A 24,038-nucleotide genomic window follows, 5' to 3' on the forward strand; every position below is an offset into this window, starting at 1 on the left:
TTGTATTATCCCAGGAGGAACACAGGGTGTTTTATTGGGCCGTTCTCACCCTCCGTAAAGCTATCTTAACCCTGATTAATAGAATGGCAGCGAGGTGGAACCACCGATTGGAGAGCAGCCAGGTGTATAATCATGTCTCTGTCTAGTAGGCCTGTCCTCATCCTACTTGTATGGAAGTGGATGTCTGATCGCTGTTATTTACACACGTTCCCTACAGAATGCAGAGATGGTGGAGATACTCACTGTGTAAGCTGTAAATATACAGGTCTTTGGAACCGACTGTTTGTGTTTGACTTGCCGCTTGTCTCTCTGTTTTGCAGAACTGGGCCGGTATGCGGTGTCCATACAAGCTCCTCCGCATGATTCTGGCACTGGTGTGCAGTAAGTTTCATACTATATCCATATAGCCATTCAGTATCTACACTATTTTCAAATCAAATTGTATTGGTCACATTCACGTGTTTAGCAGATGTTATTGTGGGTATAGCGAAACGCTTGTGTTATAACTTGAGTGGGCCTTGTAAAATGAGTTGAGGTATTGCTTCAAGTGCAATGGGGAGGAGTGAGTGGCCCTCAGGTTGCAGATTGGATATGCAGTATTTCGTTCAGAGGATATGACTTATGCTGTATGGCAGTGACTTTTCCCACTTCACTACGACTTTCGTCAGTGTGCAATATGTTTTGTCCGTCTGTCCCGCGTCGGACTTCGCCATAGCTCAGTCTAGTGTATCCTTAGCCAGCCCGTCTCTTTAAACATAGCCTTAGCCTTAGCAAAGCCCTAGTCTTGGACTGTACTCAAAACTCCTTCTGCCAAATCCCACATTTCCACTCATATTGATGACTTCTTCCATTGCAGTGAGTTCGGAGGTGGGCCGTGCCGTGTGGCTGCGCTTCTCCCCGCCCTTGCCCTCCTCGGGGCCCCAGCCCAGCTTCATGGCCCACCTGGCGGGGGCGGTGGTGGGCATCAGCATGGGCCTGCTCATCCTGCGTAGCTACGAGGAGAGCCTGCAGAAGCAGTGCTCCTGGTGGGTCATCCTCTTCTCCTTCATCACCTTCCTTCTCTTCGCCATCTTCTGGAACATCTTCGCCTACGAGCTGCTGGGGGTGCAGCTTCCACCCGCTCCCTGACACCAAGAAGCTCTCTCTCACTCCATTACATTTTCCCTCTCACTGTCACATGTCAAGACCCAGCGCCTTCGCCGTATCCTTTTCCTGTCCGCTCAGCCAACCTCCCCGGCAACACCATTCAAAACACAGGAAGTTATTTAATTCAAAACTGTACAGAGCAGGAATATTTTTTCCCAATGTACCCATATCATCATAGAATGATCTCTGTTTTGTGGTGGGAGGGAACTTGGTAGCAATATATGCAGGTGAAAGATGTGTAGCTGTCTTCATATTCTCATTGTGGAGCGTCCCTTTTGTCTTTTGTGTTGAAGCTCAACCCAGCTTCAGGTCGAACCTGTCAGAGAGCCATTTTGATTAACACCATGCAGCGTCAGCTCTCCTTTGCGTTCAGAGTGACCCTTGAGGTGCTTCTTACTGGACAGATGTGTGTTCTGTCAGTATTCCTTACTGCCCCTTTTAAAGACATGAGGCAGAAGGACACCAGTGTTCTACTGCTCAACATGCACCTAAACACTAGATCTACACTGTGGAATAAGAATATGAATTCACAGGAATAGGTATTACATGTAACAAGGCATGCAGCTAGGGAGGTGGAAAAGACAGAGAAGAAAAAAAATCAATGCTGAAACCGTGATATCCTATTTCCCCACCATCACCACTGTGGTGCTCATGTCCCTAGTAGCCATTGTCACTCTCATTTTCCACCCAACCTAAATGCTTCAGCAGGTTAGCATAATCTCTAGCAGTACCATACCCTAGCCTGCTAAAGCACCAGCATCTCATCTAACTCATCCTCTAAGGTCCAAACTGAGACGTGTGCTCTTTACACCCCGGACACACCAATCCGCACCCTTCTCCTGTGTCACCGTCTCCAAGAACAACCACTGCCTGATGCTGTAAGTCAGCGCGGGAACGCAAAGAGAGCGACACAGGCCTCTGTCTATTCTCACTCTAACAGACGGAACTGGGGAGGGCAACGGACATGTCATCATCGCCTGACCTCTGACCTTCGTGTCCCAGCGGGCATTGGGTTCAGTCTGTCAAATCCCAGTCTATACCTCAGTGTCTCATTCTTAGGGACTGTATACTTTTGTAAAAGAATGTACACATAAAAAGGAGTGTTAATCATTTATTTCTGTTTCTTTCTTGTTTGGGAAAACAAAAGAAGAATGTTTCAAATGGTGCAGATGTAATGCTATGATTGATGTTCTTATGATTACTCTTACTATACAGCTTTGATCCTCTGAAAGGAAATCGACAGCAAACATCCCTGGTTACTATGATGAATGAACATCATTGAAGAAAGTTACACTCATCTTTATAAATCTTAGTGCTTTACAGAATAAGCCATAGAAGAACCAATTCAACGTAGAAATGGAAAACAAAGGCAGAGTGAAAACAGTCAGTGACTGTTTGCTGGTATATGCTTCGGTGAACTTTCTGCCGTGTAGTCCTCATTGGTAATGTCAAAGTTGATAATAAAATATGTCATATGAGTTATGTGGCAAATGAGACAGGATGACAAAGCCAAACTGTTTGTGCAAGAATATGCTTGAGAAATGCTGGACTGTCGCTCTCAGGCGACATTAGATATTTGTTGATAAACACATCTTAAAACCTTGGTTGCCAGATAGAATATTTAGACACACGTTACTGCATGGTTGCCAGATTCCAAATCCCCCCAGTGTGGTGATGCCTGACGACAGTCTTTTTTGGTTAATGACACATTTTGGATAGAGAAACCTGCCACAAATGAGCTCGTTGACTGAATCAAGAAAATGCTAGGCTTTGACTAATCTTGAAATTCCATTCACTTATTTAATTTCTGTATACTTTTTTTTCAGTCTGTAGTCTATTTAATTTGGAAGGTTTCTTCTGACTGCTTTAGAAAACTTTTAGAGTTGCCAATGTTGACAGTTGGTCTCAGACATTATCCTCAGCATACATGATTATGTCACTGACAGATGATGCAGGAATACTGAGTGTGCCATAACGAATAATTTATGAAAGGTGAATTCTATCTAAGAGGAGGATAATTGTGCCTCGTAAGCTAAAGAATCCATAGCACATTAACCCAGAAAAGGCATAGGGCTGATGAAAGGGCTATAAACTAATTACCGATGTTATTGTAATACACATAAAACTGTTAAAAGGTCCAATGCAGCCATTTTTATCTCAATATCAAATAATTTCTGGTTAATAATTAAGTACCTAACTGTGATTGTTTTAAAGTAAAATTGAAAAAATTCACTTCTTAGCAAAGAGCAATATCTCAACTAATTTTGCTAGTACTGAGTGAGGAGTGGAAAACTGAAAACTAGCTGTTATTTTCAGAGAGGTTCTTATGGGTCTATTAATGAATTTACTGCCTGGTGATGACACCAGGCAGGCCAAAACTCCATCCCACCAAAACAAGACCATTTCAGGTGGTCTTTCAAACAGCTCTTACACTAAAAAGGCATTATCATAATTTTCACAGTATTATTCCAACCTCATAGCGTGGAAATATACTGTATATAAAACAAAGGAGAATTGCGTTTTTGACTGCACTGGGCCTTGAATAGGAACCTTCCAGGAAATGAAAACTAAACGACTAAAGGGGTGACAAAAGCTGAAGTACAAGGTACAAGCTTCTATTTCCCCACCCTTAAAAACGGACCCAGGTCTCAGTTAAAGCAGGCTTTTTAATTGTATTTTTAAATCACTGTATGTGTTTATTTTATAAAAATAACTCAAAATATATGTTTTATCATTTATTTCTCAGAGACTATTTTTGCCATTTGAAATGCTCAGTCTGATTGTGCGGGCGTGTCAATACGAATGTAAATATATTTACATATACAGTCCTGATTGGCGTATAGGATCTTCTAGACTCCAGAGCCTACCCCGCTTACCCCTTCAAAGTAGGAGGCATAGAGATCCTATTAAATGACTAATCCCTCAATGTTCCAGAATGGGGTGAAATGGCAGCCATTTTGGTCAGGGAGAAATCCAAACCAGTCTAATTAGAATTAATGGCAGTAAAGAATTAGGTGATGTATTTTCTGCTTTTCTTTATGCAGGAAAATAAAAGTAAGGCATGTGATATATCAGAAGTTGTTTAATAGAAATACTGCCATATACAGTATGTACAGTTGAAGTCGAAGGTTTACATACACTTAGGTTGGAGTCATTAAAATTCGTTTTTCAACCACTCCACAAAATTCTTGTTAACAAACTATAATTTTCACAAGTCGGTTAGGACATCTAGTTTGTGCATGACACAAGTAATATTTCCAACAATTGTTTACAGACAGCTTATTTCACTTATAACTCATTGTATCACAATTCCAGTGGGTCAGAAGTTTACATACACTAAAGTGACTGTGCCTTTAAACAGCTTGGAAATTCCAGAAAATGATGTCATGGCTTTAAAAGCTTCTGATAGACTAATTGACATCATTTGAGTCAATTGGAGGTGTACCTGTGGATGTATTTCAAGGCCTACCTTCAAACTCAGTGCCTCTTTGCTTGACATCATGGAAGAATCAAAAGAAATCATCCAAAACCTCAGATTTTTTTTTTGTAGACCTCCACAAATCTGATTTATCCTTGGGAGCAATTTCCAAATGCCTGAAGGTACCGCGTTCATCTGTACAAACAACAGTATGCAAGTATAATCACCATGGGACCACGCAGCCGTCATAGCGCTCAGGAAGGAAAGGCGTTTTGTCTTCTAGAGATGAACGTACTTTGGTGCGAAAAGTACAAATCAATTCCAGAACAACAGCAAAGGACCTTGTGAAGATGCTGGAGGAAACAGGGACAAAAGTATCTATATCCACAGTAAAACGAGTCCTATATCGACATAACCTGAAAGGCCGCTCAGCAAGGAAGAAGCCACTGCTCCAAAACCGCCACAAAAAAGCCTGTCTACAGTTTGCAACTGCACATGGGGACAAAGATCATACTTTTTGGAGAAATGTCCTCTGGTCTGATGAAACAAAAATAGAACTGTTTGGTCATAATGACCATCGTTATGTTTGGAGGAAAAAGGGGGATGCTTGCAAGCCGAAGATCACCATCCCAACCGTGAAGCACGGGGGTGGCAGCATCATGTTGTGGGGGTGTTTTGCTGCAGGCGGGACTGGTGCACTTCACAAAATAGATGGCATCATAAGGGAGGAAAATTATGTGGATATATTGAAGCAACATCTCAAGACATCAGTCAGGAAGTTAAAGCTTGGTCGCAAATCAGTCTTCCAAATGGACAATGACACCAAGCATACTTCCAAAGTTGTGGCAAAAGGGCTTAAGGACAACAAAGTCAAGGTATTGGAGTGGCCATCACAAAGCCCTGATCTCAATCCTATAGCAAATTTGTGGATAGAACTGAAAAAACGTGTGTGAGCAAGGAGGACTACAAACCTGACTCAGTTACACCAGCTCTGTCAGGAGGAATGGGCCAAAATTCACCCAACTTATTGTGGGAGGCTTGTGAAAGGCTAACCGAAACGTTTGACCCAAGTTAAACAATTTAAAGGCAATGCTACCAAATACAGATTGAGTGTATGTAAACTTCTGACCCACTGGGAATGTGATGAAAGAAATAAAAGCTGAAATAAATAATTCTCTCTAATATTATTCTGACATTTCACATTCTTAAAATAAAGTGGTGATCCTAACTGACCTAAGACAGGGAATTTTTCCTCGGATTAAATGTCAGGATTTGAGAAAAACTGAGTTTAAATGTATTTGGCTAAGGTGTATGTAAACTTCCGACTTCAACTGTATACAGTGCCTTCGGAAAGTATTCAGACCCCTTGATTTTTCCCACATTTTGTTAGGTTACAGCCTTATTCTAAAATTGATTAAATCGTTTTTTTTTCATCGTCAATCTACACACAATACCTCATAATGACAAAGCAAAAGCTGGTTTGTAGACAATTCTGCAAATTTATTAAAAATAAACTAAAATATCACATTTACATAAGTATTCAGGCCCTTTACTCAGTACTTTGTTGAAGCACCTTTGGCAGCGATTACAGCCTCAAGTCTTCTTTTTTCTGCAGATCCTCTCAAGCTCTGTCAGGTTGGATGGGGAGCGTTGCTGCACAGTTATTTTCAGGTCTCTCCAGAGACGTTTGATCGGGTTCAAGTTTGGCCTCTGGCTGGGCCACTCAAGGACATTCAAAGACTTGTCCCGAAGCCACTCCTGCATTGTCTTGGCTGTGTGCTTAGGGTCGTTGTCCTGTTGGAGGGTGAACCTTCGCCCCAGTCTGAGGTCCTGAGCACTTTGGAGCAGGTTTTCATCAAGGATCTCTGTACTTTGCGCCGTTCATCTTTGCCTCGACCCTGACTAGTCTTTCAGTCCCTGTCGCTGAAAAACATCCCCACAGCATGATGCTGCCACCACCATGCTTCACCGTAGGGATGGTGCAAGGTTTCCTCAAAAAGTTCAATCTTGGTTTCATCAGACCAAAGAATCTTGTTTCTCATGGTCTGATTGAACTAATTGAACTAATTACTGCCTTTTACTGAGGAGTGGCTTCCGTCTGGCCACTCTACTATAAAGGCCTAATTAGTGGAGTGCTGCAGAAATGGTTGTGCTTCTGGAAGGTGCTCCCATCTCCACAGAGGAACTCTAGAGCTCTGTCAGAGTGACCATTGGGTTCTTGGTCACCTCCCTGACTAAGGCCCTTCTCCCCCGATTGCTCAGTTTGGCCGGGCGGCCAGCTCTAGGATGAGTTTTGGTGGTTCCTAACTTCTTCCATTTAAGAATGATGGAGGCCACTGTGTTCTTGGGGACCTTCAATGCTGCAGAACATTTTTGGTACCCTTCCCCAGATCTGTGCCTCAACACAATCATGTCTTGGAGCTCTATGGACAATTACTTTGACCTCATGGCTTGGTTTTTGCTCTGACATGCACTGTCAACTGTGGGACCTTATATAGACAGGTGTGTGCCGTTCCAAATCATGTCAAATTAATTAAATTTACCACAGGTGGACTCCAATCAAGTTGTAGAAACATCTCAAGGATCATCAATGGAAACAGGATGCACCTGAGCTCAATTTCGAGTCTCATATCTAAGGGTCTGAATACTTATGTAAATAAGGTATTTCTGTTTTTTGGCTTTAATAAGTTAGCAAAAATGTAATTATGGGGTATTGTGTGTAGATTGATGAGTAAATTGTTTTATTTAACCCATTTAAGAATATGGCTGTAACGTAACAAAATGTGGAAAAATTCGAGGGGTCTGAATACTTGCTGAAGGCATATATATATATATAAATACAGTTTATACAGGTTTTATACCAATTTTCTGTATAAATAGCCTCTAAAATAGACCGTCAAAATGTTTGTTTACTTGGAAAGCTGTGAGTGGTATTATATGATACAACTTGTTGAATTTACAACTTAACTGATTTCAGACAGTTTATGGCTGTGGATTGACTGCATTGTTTGAATGGCAAACTGGCAGTTCATTTTTAAATTAATGTAATCATTCCTCTAAATCTGGCTGGCTAGCTAGCTAACAAACATACAGTGCATATAAATTCATTGTTTAATACCAAATCTTATCACAGCACTGGCAAACCATGGTCGACTGTGATGTCATGATATGGGCCAAAAATTTCATCCCACCTGATTTTTTTTCTCCAAACAGTTCTTACAGAAAAAGGGCATTATGATAATCTTCACAATTTCAGTGTTATTTCGACCTCATAGTGTTTTAAAAAAAATCACGTTTTTAACTGCACTGCCCCTTTAAGTTAGTTGATCTTAATGTATGATCCGTCTCAAATAAGTCTCCAATTCTGTATTCATAGACATGCTCATTTTTTCAGCTCTCTTTTCACCATGGCATATGAGGCCGCCGTCAGGGGAAATAAGAAGTGCATATATCCTAATTAAGCAGGCAGAGAAAAGTCGTCAGGAGTGGTTTATTATCCATCTGTAAGCCAAATTACCTGGCCCTAGGCCGCCTCCAAAGACATCAGCACTAACAACACGTCTTCTACAAAAGCCCATCCAATCCCACTCTCCTTTTGGCTATGAAGCTGTCTGCTTTATCCAGACAGCCGAGGATCTGGGGGGAGAGGCATAAACACTGTAATGAAGGAGCAAGTGTCATCTACAGGCTGATATGTGACAACTTTGCCGTGTGCCAAAGTGTGACTGTGAGCAATGCAGGGAGAGGGGGAATAGAGAAAGAGGAATGGAGGTGGCACCACTCATAAAACACCATTGAGGTCGTAAAGCAGCTGTGTGTGCCTTCATATCTTGTCGTGTGCCCATCACAACGCCTCGGGCGTCGGAAGTGATGTATGGCTGTTACGCAGGGCTCAGTTCTACCAGAACCTGGGGCTCCACTAGTGTAAACATCTCTTCTTCTTTCCGTAAATGTGACAAGCCGCATGATGTTGATTTGATTGCTGTCTTTTGTGTGACATTTTGTTTTCATCTACAAAGGTGGGCCTGGTGAAGAATAGCATGAGTAGAATAGGGGCAGCCAGCCAATCATGGATCATGTGATCCATTTTATCAATGATACTCTATTGATTAGACCACCACCACCTCTTTAGTGAGTGGTCTGAAGACCCCGGTCACATATTTGTCAGTGTCCATGAATAGCCTAACATCTTGAAGGTAGTATAGTTGTTGAACCACATCCCAATTAAAGGACGTCACTGTTAAAAGAGAGTGGAACCAACGTACCATCTTGCCATGTGCCCTCCATTTTCCTTGGTTGAGTCAACCCCTTAGTTGACATCATTTTATGGAGCCGTTCTCAAACAACTTTCCCTGTTCATTCCTTCTCTGCTTGTTCGTGTCTAAATGCAACAACTTTTGTAGCAAGCATACTTGAGATTTATACTGTTATTAGATATTCCAGACCCATGTGTTTTGTCATAGGTGAGCTTTTTTTGCACTTGTTGTATCGTGATAAACTGACATGTCATTGTGCCAATATGTTATAGTGCCATTTTGTTCTTTATTTGATGCTTTCATAGGTATTACCTCCTTACCACAATCCGTTGTGCTCTTACGGATAATGCCTTGTTACATTCAGTGCATCTACACCCTAAACTTGGCTGTTGCGTTTGTGAGTGATTAAAGGCATCAGGTTAGGAGGATCACTGCATCACTGATCTGCTCTTTATATTTTATGGATATGTAGATCAACCAACCTTAATGATATCAATATGCAGTATCTGCTTTAAGCTGATGCTTGTGACCAAGCAGGATGCCTTCTCCTAGTATGTGTCAGTGGTGTACTACTTGAACATGGGGTACTGTAATGCAGTACTGTATGAGGCAAGCTACTGTAGCTCATTAGCCAGATAAACGTATTTTCAATAAGAATCGAAGCAAGCAAACCTGTACATTACCTTCTCAGTATCCTTCTAATACAAAGAAACTTGATAGCAGTGGAATCCACACATGGTTTGACCAACATACAACTATCAACAGTTATCCAAGTTGTTATCATCCATCTCTAGACCATTATAATACCAGTATATGGAGGTTTTGAATGCAGAATATGGTACAATATCATGGATAATTGAGGCAGTTTGGTTTAAGGTCATGTGTGCTGCTGTGGTAGTTTTCACTGGCTGTTATCTTGCATTGATAAAATGGTGCCAAGCTTCGGCAGTTAAGTTTCCAAATCCAGACCAGAGGTTGTACCAATACAGCTCTACAAAAAAATTATTTTAAAAAATGAACAAAAAGGCTATTTTTCTCTGGGTCACCAAGAAACAAATGAAAACTAAATTTAATGTAAATATGGATTGTTTATATTAAAGTCCTCATTAAATTATTTCATGATGTATTGTACTTTTTAAATGTTCTGAACTGAACCATTTTCTATTGTATATATTTTGGTTTTATTTTGTACTGTTCATTGTATTTGCTTTAATTTAGGAACAATACAAATAAAGAACAATACTGTGGAAATGTCTCATCATCCCACCGCTATATTTATTATACTAGCCACCTTGTACATACACTTCATGACCAAAAGTATGTCCAAAATCATGGGCATTAATATGGAGTTGGCCCCCCCTTTGCTGCAATAGCAGCCTCCACTCTTCTGGGAAGGCTTTCCACTAGATGTTGCAACATTGCTGCGGGGACTTGCTTCCATTTAGCCACGAGCATTAGTGAGGTTGAGCACTGATTTTAGGTGATTAGGCCTGGCTCGCAGTCAGCTTTCCAATTCATCCCAAAGTTGGGGTTGGGGTTAGGGCCCTGTGGAGGCCGGTCAAGATCTTCCACACCGCTCTCGACAAACCATTTCTATATGGACTTCACTTTGTGCACGGGGGCATTGTCATGCTGAAACAGGAAAGGGCCTTCCCCAAACTGTTGCCACAAAGTTAGAAGCACATAATCGTCTAGAATTTAATTGTATGCTGTAGCGCTAAGAGTTCCCATCACTGGAACTAAGGGACCTAGCCCGAACCATGAAAAACAACCCCAGACCATTGTTCCTCCTCCACTAAACTTTACAGTTGGCACTATGCATTGGGGCAGGTAGCGTTCTCCTGGCATCCACCAAACCCAGATTTGTCCGTCGAACTACCAGATGGTGAAGCGTGATTCATCACTCCAGAGAAACATTTCCACTGCTCCAGAGTCCAATGGTGGCGAGCTTTACACCGCTCCAGCCGATGTTTGGCATTGCCGACGTTAGGCTTGTGTGCGTGCGGCTGCTCGGCCATGGAAACCCATTTCATGAAGCTCCCAACCACAAAGTTATTGTGTGGACGTTGCTTCCAGAGGCAGTTTGGAACTCAGTAGTGAGTGTTGCAACTGAGGACAAAGCGCTTCAGCGGTCCCGTTCTATGAGCTCGTGTGGCCTACCACTTCGCGGCCGAGCCGTTCTTGCTCCTAGACGTTTCCACTTGACAATAACAGCACTTACAGTTGACCAGGGCAGCTCTAGCAGAGCAGAAACTTGACGAACTAACTTGTTGGAAAGGTGACATTTGACGGTGCCACGTTGAAAGTCACTGAGCTCTTCAGTAAGGCCATTTTACTGCCAATGTTTGTCTATGGAGATTGAGTGGCTGTGTGCTTGATTTTATACACCTGTCAGCAACGGTTGTGTGGCTGAAATAGCCGAATCCACTAATTTGAAGGGGTGTCCACATACACTATATATACAAAAGTATCATCAAGAGGCACTACACATTGTGGGTACATGGGGTGAGTTAACCAAGCACCAGATGCTAAATAAATCCTGTTTAAAGATTTAATTTGCAAGTTTATTTGCACGTTACACTGTAAAACTAGACATACCGTAAAGACAAAACACTACTGCAATAATGTTGAGGTAGCCTGACATTTTTTCATCCCAGTCATATTCTCTATAATCAAACTAAAGGCTTTACAAGGTAGTTTTCTGAAGAAAAAAAGTTTACTTGGTCCTCTTTCTCTTAGCTGGCCTGTCATTGGTCTCCGGGTCTGACTTATTGTGAAGGCTGTTCTCTAGATTCACGTCCTTCAGCAGGGGGAGCTGCAGCTGATTGGCTACAGCCCATGCCCACAAACACAGCTCCACCCTATGGGGGGTCCAGTCCCGCTCGCTGTCCACTGAGGAAGATGGAGGAGGCGGGTCAACAAACAACGTCAGCATAGATTACGGCATGGGGTTTCCACATCCCGGGTATAGTTTCCCCCCCTCCTGTCTCTTACACACACCAGGAGGGAGCCTATTGCACATGGAGCAAAACTACAATGTTGCAGATAGATAATATTTGGACCCGCTGAATATGTATCCACAAATGTGCATTACACACACACACACACGCACACACACATGCACACACTCACTCACCTTTGTTAAGTGTTTGTGTGTGTGTAGCCATCTTGTTCAGGTAGAGCGCATAGTGCCTGGGTGTGTACTGGATGGGCCCCAGTCCAGGGATACTTTCAACGGCCTCGTCGGCCATGAACGCAGCCTGCTCGGGAGCTCCTGCTGCCAATACAGCTGGAACACAACGGCCAGTCAAAGATAGTCCAAGTTAAACTGTGCCCCTTACCGGATCGCTGTAGTTTCCTGAATATTAACTACACTTTGACAGAGTGTCGGGAACCTCCGTCCTGCATTATGAGCTTTGTTCAGCATGCTAAATCGGGATGAATAGGACTAAATCAATTTATCCCATTAAGAAGGTGACTGAACCAACATTGTCTAGGTTACTTTTTTTCTACTCTTGAAAAGAAGAAAACATGTCAGCCTTCTCAGTCTTATCAGTCTTAAAAATTGCCTAAAAAGTATTCTCCCATCCTGTGAACCAGACAGACGGCCTCTAGGTGCTGCTGACCTGAGGCGGTGGCTGGGCCCAGGGCTTTGAGAGAGCTGAGTTCTGTGATGGCTGCCTGGACGTCAGGGAGGAGACTGAAGGCCTTTCTAGAGCACTTCTCCACCATCTCATCACTGTTAGAGGCCACGAGCTGCTGCAGCCGCGGACGGAACTTCCCCCTCTGCAGGTGATACAGTGCCAAGACATTTCACAACCAGTCAGGGAGCAGGGAGCTTAAAGAAATTTCTTTGGTCATGGACAGTAAGGAAAGCATAGTTAATTGGATTTTTATTTTAATTTCAAATTATTACCTGGAATATAAGAAACATTCACTTACTACTTAGTCAATAAAGCTATGCATCTATCTGCACTACTTACAGTGAGCTTCCACTCCATCAGTTTCACCAGCTCTGGTTGGGTGACGTATTTGTAAGGACGCCCAGCGATGGCTACAGGCAGCTCCTCTTGATACCTGACCAGAGATGAGGCTCAGACTAAATATAACATGTTTACTTACATCAATCAAAAGGCATGTATAAATGTAATTGAAGGATTCCCCATCCTGATAAATTGAAAGCTCAAATCTATGTGTGTTTGTGTTAATTCATGTGACAGATTGACTGTAGTTGTGATGATAGTCTGCTCTTCATTGATACCTGGTAATGGGATCATATATGTGCCACACTTACCATTTATCCAAGGGAAGCAGTTTTCCAGACTTCTTGCCCTTCCCAAGGGACTTGGCCTCCACTACCTCCCAGTATTTCCCATATAACTTTCTCCAGACAGCTGGGTCTTTGCAGGCGAATAGTGCTCCACTCATTGCTTTATAAAGGGTTAATGGGCCAAAACCACCTCAGACCTGAGTAGACATTACACAGGGGAATGTTGTTATTCCCCAAAACTCCTGAGGGAGGAGAGCCTTTTCCCCTGACACACTGCAGATGACAGCTGCTATCTAAACCTTTATATACATTGGAGAACAGAAACCATAGTTGACAAGCCTCATTCTCAGTTCAATAGGCTTACTCTCTGTATTGATATTCATTCTGGCCCAAAATAGCCTATTCAATAGATATATGTGCATGAACTGAAACTGTATGGGAAGAACAAGAAACATGCCTTCAGCTTCGACTTCAAAGTCATGATGTCAGAATAATAAAAGGTAGAAAAACACTTACCATCCACATGTGTAGAACAGTAATAAAATGTTACAAAACGAAGTATGAACGATGAATGAATTCTTTTCAGAACATGTACTTCCGTTTTGTAATGCTTGTTTTCGCTAGATTCATGGTAATAACAGTTACAACTTCCGGTTCTCCAGTGCAGTGAACAACAATTTTTTTTTCAAAAGCAAGGTTAGTCCTCCATAATTAGCGCCAATTGTTGTGCACTGAAAACATTTATATTGGGAAATAACGGTACCTTTCTCGTCAACTAATATTTTGAACCTGCTAGTAAAATAATTAGCATCATGTTATCCGACTGCCATGTTGCAACTTTAGCAAGTTAACGTTAGCTAGCAATATAGTCAGCTCCCAGGTGATTTCTGCTCGCAAATTAGAAGGCAAATGTTTTTTATTGAAATGCATTCATTGGCTGTGTGTCTCAGTCTTGTTGTGAGGCCATTTCGAGAACGACACAATTAGTATAGCTAGGTACGTTAGCTACCCTAGCCAGATGCTAGCTAATATTTATAAATATTTCAAATGACAGGTCGTAAACTTCCCTAAACATTGCAGAGTTCAGTGGTTACATTGTTTTAAGCAATGACTGGTCATCTTAGTTTTATGCGCCCCTTTGTTATAATCATGCAGGAATCTGGAGAGCTGGGAGTATTAAGCAGTCCGCCATGCACTTCGGGCAAAGGGGGGTGAATATTCTCTTGAGCCATGTTATAGAAGACTATTGGGTTGTAGGTAAGCACTGTTTTGTTGTGACTTGTGAATGTTTAATCTGGTTGCAGTAATTGTCTCAGCCTCAGTGACGTATCAGTGTAGCTACTCTTTAAAGATAATTTGATTTTGAAGAGTTGCAATGACAGTCAGGCTTTTTGCTCCAGCTTGGACCTCAGCACCTGAACAGGAAGGAACTTTGTCTAAGTAGATACTGGTTAGGCCTAGGTACTATCAGGTCGTGGCTGGCTGGTTGGAGCAAAAACCTACAGACACACTACTGAATGGGTTCCCTTTCTCAGCTCTACAAGATTAACATATACGTGTGGATGTTTGTTGAAGTGGAGGAGAATGACCCTTTTCTCTGGTGACCTCTGACAGGACTGTATGAGGAGGCCTCTGTGTTTCTCTAGAGGCAGAGAGGATCGCCGCTGCTATTTGGAGTAAGTCCATTGGAATTAATTAGAGATTACAGGGTCTTATAAATATGTGACAGACCACTGCCAGCAGCACAGCTCAAGTACCAAACTGAGCTCTCCTCATAGCTGCAGTGCCATCTTCTGGCGAAACTATGGGCATTATTTTGGAATATTCCAATATAATTTCCCCAACCACCCTTCTGTGTCCCCCACCAGGCCATGGAGAAGATGTCGCGGGTAACCACAGCCCTGGGCAGCAGTGGCATCAGCGGACGCACCATGTTCTGCCACCTGGACGCGCCCGCCAACGCCATCAGTGTGTGCCGCGATGCCACACAGGTGGTGGTGGCCGGCCGCAATATCTTCAAGATCTACGGCCTGGAGGAGGAGCAGTTTGTGGAGAAGCTCAACCTGCGCGTGGGCCGCAAGCCCTCGCTCAACTTCAGCTGCGCCGACGTCATGTGGCACCAGATGGAGGAGAACCTGCTGGCCACGGCTGCCACCAACGGGGCGGTAGTCACCTGGAACCTGGGCAAGCCGTCGCGCAACAAGCAGGACCAGCTGTTCACCGAGCACAAGCGCACGGTCAACAAGGTGTGCTTCCACCCCACCGAAGTCTACATGCTGCTCAGTGGCTCCCAGGACGGCTACATGAAGTGCTTCGACCTGCGCAAGAAGGAGTCCGTCAGCACCTTCTCTGGTATGTGTGTCTGTGGATAGTTGTTGCACTCTTTTGAGGTTGAACCCAGGAGTAACACCTTGGGTGGAGTGTAGAAATACCTACCTGGGCCTGGTTTCCCGATAGCGATGCAATTTAGGCTTATGAGTGTTTTAATGATGCATCGTTCTTACAACGGCCGAGATGTTACATGCGCTTCCCAAAACACCACGTGCGTTGTTGGAGCATATGTCAATACTGATAGGAAGAAAGGCAGCGCTGCTCTTTGATCAGCTTTCTCCATTCAAATCTTACCTTAACATAATAATTATTCCACAATACTGACGACAGATCAGCTCCTAGAGTTTTCACCTTACGGCTGCAAAATATTGAGGTGGCTTATTTGAATGCTTACCCTATAATGCACTAAATTTCCGATTTTAATTTGGCACATCATTGCGCACATGTTACACATCATTAAATATATTGAGGCAAAATTACAGACAGTGTAGCATCGAATAGAACTAAATTGACTGAACATGAAATTGATTCCCATATGATTTAAATTTATATGCCTATGTAGGAAAGCAGTTCTCAGTTTTCATTTAGAACATATTTTTATCCTTCACTTGCAAAGACATTGGCAACTTTGTATTTATAGTCAACTTCTTTCCGAAGTTATCGGAGGTCACAGAGAGACAGATAAACAACTTGATTCTATGTTGAGCAGAGATCTTCTGTGTATAAAGTGACGCAGAAGGGCAAAAAAAGCATTAACGATGCACTTAGCTGTTCTATGAGTGGTCTGTTGCAGTTGGTAAATAACAATTGTTTTTTATGTGCGACTTTACTAATGATGGTTTGGGAAACAGCTGGGTGATTTAACGATGCTCCTACGAAGGTTCTAACGATGAACTTAACCTTAAGATGCTTTTGGGAAACCAGGCCCTGCTCATGTCCAGGAATGCCTCTGGGCTACAAAACAAACAGCATCTTATTAGTTACTAAATAAACAACATAGTCGTACGACATGGTAATGTACCTGGCCTGATAACATTCCTGTTTATCGATGTTATTTTTTTTCAGGTCAGTCGGAGAGTGTAAGAGATGTTCAGTTCAGCATGAAGGATTACTTTACTTTTGCTGCTTCTTTTGAGAACGGTAACGTCCAGCTGTGGGACATCCGGAGGCCTGACCGGTATGAGAGGATGTTCACAGCCCACACCGGTCCTGTGTTCTGCTGTGACTGGCACCCAGATGACAGGTAGGCAGAGGCTTTAGAGAAAGACATGTTGAAAAAGCATTGATGTTTGCATTGGTTGACCATTCATCTAAAGTGAATTTTCTTTAGATACAGTAACCATTCTTGCTTACAGTGTGGCTGTTGATTCACCTGAATCAACAGCCACTTTGCTAATGTATTGACCTCTGTCTGCAGGGGTTGGCTGGCCACTGGCGGCCGGGACAAGATGGTGAAGGTGTGGGACATGACCACCAACCGGGCCAAAGAGATCTACTGCGTCCAGACCATCGCCTCGGTGGCACGGGTCAAGTGGCGTCCTGAGAGGAAGTGGCACCTGGCCACCTGCTCCATGATGGTGGACCACAACATCTACGTGTGGGACGTCCGACGGCCCTTCATCCCCTTTGCCACCTTCGAGGAGCACAAGGACGTGACCACGGGCATCGTGTGGCGCCACCAGCATGACCCCTACTTCCTGCTGTCAGGCTCCAAGGACAGCACGCTCTACCAGCACATGTTCAAGGACGCCAGCCGGCCCGTGGACCGGGCCAACCCCGAGGGGCTGTGCTTCGGCCTGTTTGGCGACCTGGCCTTCGCCGCCAAGGAGAGCCTCATCAGTGGCGACTCCAACAGGAAACCCTACCCGAGTGGCGACCGCCGCTACCCAATCTTCTTCTTCAAGAAGCCCGATCTGACGGAGCAGTTTGCCCACGTGTCCAGCGCCCTCAGCGTGTTCGAGTCGTCTCTGGAGAGCAGGCGCATGGACTGGTTTGTCAAGACGGCGCGCCTCTACCTCCTCGGCGGAAAACCCTTTGCCGAGCTGTGCGACCACAATGCCAAGGTGGCCAAGGAGCTCAACAGACCTCAGGTTGGTCAGTCTTCCACTCAGAGATGAGCTGCATTCATTTACACATATCCAATTAAACATTATTGTGGAACTAAGTAGAGTTTTGAGGATCACTAACAAACCTATTTCATATTTCCCCATTTGAAGGTTTCAACTACATGGACGATGCTTCGGCTCATGTTCTCAGATCCAGCTAACCTCTCGACACCTGGTCCAAATAACATCAGCAAACTGGGCAACCTTCCTTTAATGAACAGGTACTGACCACAGGCTTTACATAAAACGCATAAGCTGAAAAATAGTGTGGACAAACTAAAATCCTTTTTTTGTGCCCGCCCAAGTTTCAGTATGAAGGAAATGGGGACGGAGAGCAGGCTGGACCGTAGTAAGGGAGAGAGCAGACAGGACAACATTCACCTGGAACCTGGGAACTCGCTCATCAACAGCAACAACGACGGTGAGAGTAAACTCTAAAAACATTCAAGCTACTCCCACTTGACTGAAGAAATTAATCAACATATAGGTTGTTTTTGTGAACCACATTTAGTAGAATGTTACTTACTATGATGGATGAAATAGATGAGTAAACAATACAGACATTTGTCCCACTGCAGAGAATGAGGAGACCGAGGGGAGTGAGGGACAGGCGGAGTACATGTTTGGTGACGCTGAGCTGGATGACGATGACCTCTACTCTATGGAGCACGAAATCCAGGCCGGTGAGTCTGACCCCAACACAGGTCGTATACATTCAACACTGATGACTTGGACTCTCCGAGGGTGTCCAAGGGGGAGTTGGGGAAATACATATTATTTTTTTTAACGCATTTTCATTTCACACCTCACACTCGTACAGGTTACCCACTTGTACATGCGGTGAAACGGGATACATATAAGCACCCCCTATTTGACCTTTGATATAGCCTCCACTAACCTTATATCGAATGCCATTTCAATGGAGGTTACAGCCATGTTTCATAGCTAGTCTATGATCTACGCCTAGTACTTTCTGAGCATTATTCTTCTCTCTCCGGTGTTTTCAGTGGAAGAACAGGAGTACACGCTCCCCCAGGAGGCCTTCCCGCTGCGCCATGAGATCATGGACAACCCGTCGGTCCCGGAGCACCTGCAGCAGGACAAGGCCGACTCGCCGCACGCCAGTGGCAATGAGGCAGAGGTCATGTGCCTGACGCCCATAGAGTCCCTCTCCCTGATCGCCATCTCGCAGCCGCTGTTCAGCCCCCACCTCCCCGCACGCTTCTTCTGCCCCGTGGTCAGGGAGATGCTGAGCCACTACGCCGAGCAGGGAGACGTGCAGATGGCAGTCTCGGTGCTCATCGTCCTGGGAGACCGCATCCGCAAGGAGATCGACGACCTCACTCAGGTCAGAGCTAGGGACATAACAGTTGTCATGGTGAAGAACTGAAGCTTTCTAATACGAATAATGCTGAGAATATGTATGGTCGGTTCCTGAACCAGAATACAAATTCAATGATTATGTCTGGCATAAAATTAATTGGGATGCTCTTGAGAATTCTGATTTCTGAACAATTTAACATGACTGATTTGGTTTACAAATAACTGCTTGATTGACTAAATAATGATGGAGGTTAGAGTCTTGGTAATCTGCATGTCTTCCAAGCGGACAAATATTTTGTTTATTTCGGCATGTTCTAATAATAGCGGTGACCCTATTTCAGGAGCACTGGTACATGTCCTACATTGACTTGCTGCAGCGTTTCGAGCTGTGGAACGTGTCCAACGAGGTCATCAAGCTGAGCACTTGCAGCGCCATCACCTGTCTGAACCAGACATCCACCACGCTGCACGTCAACTGCAGCAACTGCAAACGGCCCATGAGCAACAGGGGCTGGATCTGTGACCGGTATAACTTTGACCTATCTTACACAGTAAATGGTTAAATGAAGGGTTACTAACCTAATGAGAAACAATCTAGAAAGGAATTAAGTGTAACTAAATGGCAAGTTAAATATTTCTACACTGCTCCACAAAATAAAGGGAACACTTAAACAACACAATGTAACTCCAAGTCAATCACACTTCTGTGAAATCAAACTGTCCACTTAGGAAGCAACACTGATTGACAATAAATTTCACATGCTGTTGTGCAAATGGAATAGACAACAGGTGGAAATTAGAGGCACTTAGCAAGACACCCCCAATAAAGGAGTGGTTCTGCAGGTGGTGACCACTGACCACTTCTCAGTTCCTATGCTTCCTGGCTGATGTTTTGGTCACTTTTGAATGCTGGCGGTGCTTTCACTCTAGTGGTAGCATTAGACGGAGTCTACAACCCACACAAGTGGCTCAGGTAGTGCAGCTCATCCAGGATGGCACATCAATGCGAGCTGTGGCAAAAAGGTTTGCTGTGTCTGTCAGCGTAGTGTCCAGAGCATGGAGGCGCTACCAGGAGACAGGCCAGTACATCAGGAGACGTGGAGGAGGCCGTAGGAGGGCAACAACCCAGCAGAAGGACCGCTACCTCCGCCTTTGTGCAAGGAGGCGCACTGCCAGAGCCCTGCAAAATGACCTCTGTGTCTGCTCAAATGGTCAGAAACAGACTCCATGAGGGTGGTATGAGGGCCCGACGTCCACAGGTGGGGGTTGTGCTTACAGCCCAACACCGTGCAGGACGTTTGGCATTTGCCAGAGAACACCAAGATTGGCAAATTCGCCACTGGCGCCCTGTGCTCTTCACAGATGAAAGCAGGTTCACACTGAGCACGTGACAGTCTGGAGACGCCGTGGAGAACGTTCTGCTGCCTGCAACATCCTCCAGCATGACCGGTTTGGCGGTGGGTCAGTCATGGTGTGGGGTGGCATTTCTTTGGGGGGCCGCACAGCACTCCATGTGCTCGCCAGAGGTAGCCTGACTGCCATTAGGTACTGAGATGAGATCCTCAGACCCCTTGTGAGACTATATGCTGGTGCGGTTGGCCTCTGGGTTCCTCCTAATGCAAGACAATGCTAGACCTCATGTGGCTGGAGTGTGTCAGCAGTTCCTGCAAGAGGAAGGCATTGATGCTATGGATTGGCCCGCCCGTTCCCCAGACCTGAATCCAATTGAGCACATCTGGGACATCATGTCTCGCTCCATGCTTTAGTCCAGGTCTGGGAGGAGATCCCTCAGGAGACCATCCGCCACCTCATCAGGAGCATGCCCAGGCGTTGTAGGGAGGTCATACAGGCACGTGGAGGCCACACACACTACTGAGCCTCATTTTGACTTGTTTTAAGGACATTACATCAAAGTTGGATCAGCCTGTAGTGTGGTTTTCCACTTTAATTTTGAGTGTGACTCCAAATCCAGACCTCCATGGGTTGATAAATTTGATTTCCATTGATAATTTTTGTGTGATTTTGTTGTCAGCACATTCAACTATGTAAAGAAGAAAAAAGTATTTAATAAGAATATTTCATTCATTCAGATCTAGGATGTGTTATTTTAGTGTTCCCTTTATTTTTTTGAGCAGTGTATATACGCTCAAATCAAATGTATTTATAAAGCCCTTTTTTACATCAGCAGATGTCACAAAGTGCCATACAGAAACCCAACCTAAAACCCCAAACAGCAAGCAATGCAGATGTGGCTCAGTTGGTAGAGCATGGCGCTTGCAACGCCAGGGTTGTGGGTTCAATTCCCACGGGGGGACCAGGGTTCAATTCCCATGGGGGGACCAGGATGAATATGTATGAACTTTCCAATTTGTAAGTCGCTCTGGATAAGAGCGTCTGCTAAATGACTTAAATGTAAATGTAATGTAGAAGCACAGTGGCTAGGAAAAGCTCCCTAGAAAGGCAGGAACCTAGGAAGAAACCTAGAGAGGAGCCAGGCAAGAGGACATTTGGAAAGTTGTGCAATATAGCCACTCAACTTCTTTGCCCGTTCCCCAGGTGTCACCAGTGTGCCAGTGTTTGTGCCGTGTGCCACCATGTGGTGAAGGGGCTGTTTGTGTGGTGCCAGGGCTGCAGTCACGGCGGGCACCTGGAGCACGTGATGAACTGGTTAAAGAGCAATTCTCACTGCCCGGCTGGCTGTGGACACCTGTGTGAGTACACCTGACCCTCAGCTCCACCCCCTCCCAGCCGGCTCTCTGTGAGAGGGGGAGCACCTCACCTCACCTGGCTCACCCTGGCCTGGGTCTCACACTCCAGGCTGGCCTCTCCAAAGACTGGGGTCCACAGGGGGGTGGCCATGGTAGCAGGATGACTGTATTGGAAGATAGGTCGGTAAGACTGAAGTCCAATTCATTAAAGCAGTTGGAGAGGAGAACGAGGGACCTTATGGAGCACTGTTAAAAGTTTGAGATGGGCCCGCTGGCTCACTTTGACAATGACAGAAACTCAAAGTTAAGTGAACACAATTTATGGGTGTGTGTGTATATATATAGATATATATCTATCAGTGGGGAGAACAAGTATTTGACTGCCGATTTTGCAGGGTTTCCTATTTACAAAGCATGTAGAGGTCTGTAATTTTTATTATAGGTACACGTCAACTGTGAGAGACGGAATCTTAAACAAAAATCCAGAAAATCACATTGTATGATTTTTAAGTTATTAATTTGCAACAAACAATAGTTTATCAAGAAATTTGTGAAGTGGTTGAAAAACAAGTTTTAATGACTCCAACCTAAGTGTATGTAAACTTCCGACTTTAACTGTATATATGTATGTGTATATACGCATGCATGCAAACACGTACTGTACCAGTCAAAAGTTTGGACACACCTACTCATTCAAGGGTTTTTCTTTATTTTTACTATTTTCTACATTGTAAAATAATAGTGAAGACAGCAAAACTATGAAATAACACATATGGAATCATGTAGTAACCAAAAAAGTGTTAAACAAATCAAAATATATTTTATATTCTAAAAAGTAGCCACCCTTTGCACTCAGCAGCTTCACGAGGTAATCACCTGGAATGCTTTTCCAACCATTTTTAAGGAGTTCCCACATATGTTGAGCACTTGTTGGCTGCTTTTCCTTCACTCTGCGGTCCAACTCTTCCCAAACCATCTCAATTGGGTTGAGGTCGGGTGATTGTGGAGGCCAGGTCATCTGATGCAGCACTCCATCACTCTCCTTGGTCAAATAGCCCTTACACAGCCTGGAAGTGTGTTTTGTGCCATTGTTCTGTTAGAAAAACAAATGATAATCCCACTAAGCGCAAACCAGATGGGATGGCATATCGCTGTAGAATGCTGTGGTAGCCATGCTGGTTAAGTGTGCCTTGAATTCAAAATGAATCAGACAGTGTCTACAGCAAAGCACCATCACACCACCTCCATGCTTCACTGTGGGAACCACATATGCGGAAATCATCAGTTGACCTACTCTGCGTCTCACAAAGACGGCGGTTGGAACCCAAAATCTAAAATTTTGACTCATCAGACCAAAGGACAGCTTTCCACCGGTTTAATGTCCATTGCTTGTGTTTCTTGGTCCAAGCAAGTCTCTTATTATTGGTGTCCTTTATAGTTGTTTCTTTGCAGCAAATTGACCATGAAGGCCTGATTCATGCAGTCTCCTCTGAACAGTTGATGTTGATATGTGTATGTTACTTGAACTCTGTGAGGTACAATCTGAGATGCAGTTAATTGTGAATTTCTGAGGCTGGTAACTAATGAACTTATCCTCTCCAGCAGAGGTAACTCTGGGTCTTCCTTTCCTGTGGCAGTACTGATGAGAGCCAGCTTTATCATAGCTCTTGATGGTTTTTATGACTGCACTTGAAAAAACGTCCAATGTTTTTGAAATTTTCCAGATTGACAGACCATGTCTTATAGTAATTATGGATTGTTGTTTCTCTTTGCTTATTTGAGCTGTTCTTGCCATAATATGGACTTGGTCTGTATCTTCTGCATACCACCCCTACCTTGTCACAACACAACTGATTAGGCTCTAACACATAAAGGAAAGAAATTCCACAAATTACCTTAAGGCACACCTGTTAATTGAAATGCATTCCAGGTGACTCCCTCATGAAGCTCGTTGAGAGAATGCAAAGAGTGAGCAAAGCTGTCATCAAGGCTAAGAAAGGCTACTTCGAAAAATCTAAAATATATTTATTTGTTTTAACACTTTTTGGTTACATGATTCCATGTGTTGACGTTGTCACTATTATTCTACAAAGTAGACAAGTAAAAATAAACAAACGTTGAATGAGTAGGTGTGCCCAAACTTTTGACTGGTACTGTATATTTGCTGAAATGGCCTTTTTTTTTTTTTTTTTTTTCGGTGTATTGGTCACTAAATAGCGATAAAGATGTCTGTCTCGATGATGTGGACTTTATTCATCAGATAACGAATCTCCAGCACTTTTCTATGGCAATAAAATATTTTGTGAAGCTCAGCTGTCTATCATAAACCAGTCAGTGAGTGACCTTTTGAATGGGACATAATGCTTACGGAACTAGAATTTGAAAAGGAATAGATTACACAAGCTAAATTGTGCTTACACCTTAATTAAAATGTAATTAATAATCAAAGTAAGACTGGTATACTACATTGTTATTGAGAAA

At 43.8% G+C, this 24,038-nt stretch overlaps 3 protein-coding genes across 3 annotated transcripts in view; 2 read left to right on the top strand and 1 right to left on the bottom strand.

The window, feature by feature from the left end:
* Positions 1-4,682, top strand: part of rhbdl1 (rhomboid, veinlet-like 1 (Drosophila)) — a 58,195-nt gene extending 53,513 nt beyond the window's left edge. Inside the window, exons 7-8 of the mRNA XM_055924181.1 lie at positions 321-381; positions 857-4,682. Coding sequence (XP_055780156.1) covers positions 321-381; positions 857-1,128 — 333 coding nt within the window. The 3' untranslated portion in view covers positions 1,129-4,682. The remainder of the gene's footprint in view (positions 1-320; positions 382-856) is intronic.
* Positions 4,683-11,357: 6,675 nt separating this feature from the next.
* Positions 11,358-13,738, bottom strand: zgc:112496 (uncharacterized protein LOC541336 homolog). The gene is made up of 6 exons (XM_055924219.1): positions 13,607-13,738; positions 13,115-13,287; positions 12,804-12,897; positions 12,447-12,606; positions 11,957-12,109; positions 11,358-11,712 (listed from the first exon to the last, which is right to left on the bottom strand). Exons 2-6 carry the CDS (start codon positions 13,246-13,248, stop codon positions 11,537-11,539), a joined length of 717 nt encoding a protein of 238 aa, XP_055780194.1. The 5' UTR covers positions 13,249-13,287; positions 13,607-13,738; the 3' UTR covers positions 11,358-11,536.
* wdr24 (WD repeat domain 24) lies at positions 13,695-23,869 on the top strand. Its single transcript, XM_055924148.1, has 12 exons — positions 13,695-13,786; positions 14,246-14,347; positions 14,705-14,766; positions 14,959-15,442; positions 16,487-16,664; positions 16,839-17,511; positions 17,638-17,747; positions 17,832-17,947; positions 18,105-18,209; positions 18,534-18,874; positions 19,191-19,375; positions 21,406-23,869. Exons 4-12 carry the CDS (start codon positions 14,962-14,964, stop codon positions 21,572-21,574), a joined length of 2,358 nt encoding a protein of 785 aa, XP_055780123.1. The 5' UTR covers positions 13,695-13,786; positions 14,246-14,347; positions 14,705-14,766; positions 14,959-14,961; the 3' UTR covers positions 21,575-23,869.
* Positions 23,870-24,038: the final 169 nt, after the last annotated feature.

Source organism: Salvelinus fontinalis, chromosome 1 (assembly GCF_029448725.1).
Source record: "Salvelinus fontinalis isolate EN_2023a chromosome 1, ASM2944872v1, whole genome shotgun sequence".
NCBI classification, from domain to species: Eukaryota; Metazoa; Chordata; class Actinopteri; order Salmoniformes; family Salmonidae; genus Salvelinus; species Salvelinus fontinalis.

Coding starts and splice junctions, on each gene's coding strand:
- zgc:112496 (XM_055924219.1), bottom strand. CDS start 13,248: ATGAGTGGAGCACTATTCGCCTGCAAAGACCCAGCTGTCTGGAGAAAG. Junction 12,607..12,803: donor TGATGGAGTGGAAGCTCACT/GTAAGTAGTGCA, acceptor TATCACCTGCAG/AGGGGGAAGTTCCGTCCGCG. Junction 11,713..11,956: donor CACACAAACACTTAACAAAG/GTGAGTGAGTGT, acceptor CATCTTCCTCAG/TGGACAGCGAGCGGGACTGG.
- wdr24 (XM_055924148.1), top strand. CDS start 14,962: ATGGAGAAGATGTCGCGGGTAACCACAGCCCTGGGCAGCAGTGGCATC. Junction 15,443..16,486: donor GTCCGTCAGCACCTTCTCTG/GTATGTGTGTCT, acceptor ATTTTTTTTCAG/GTCAGTCGGAGAGTGTAAGA. Junction 19,376..21,405: donor AGGGGCTGGATCTGTGACCG/GTATAACTTTGA, acceptor CCCGTTCCCCAG/GTGTCACCAGTGTGCCAGTG.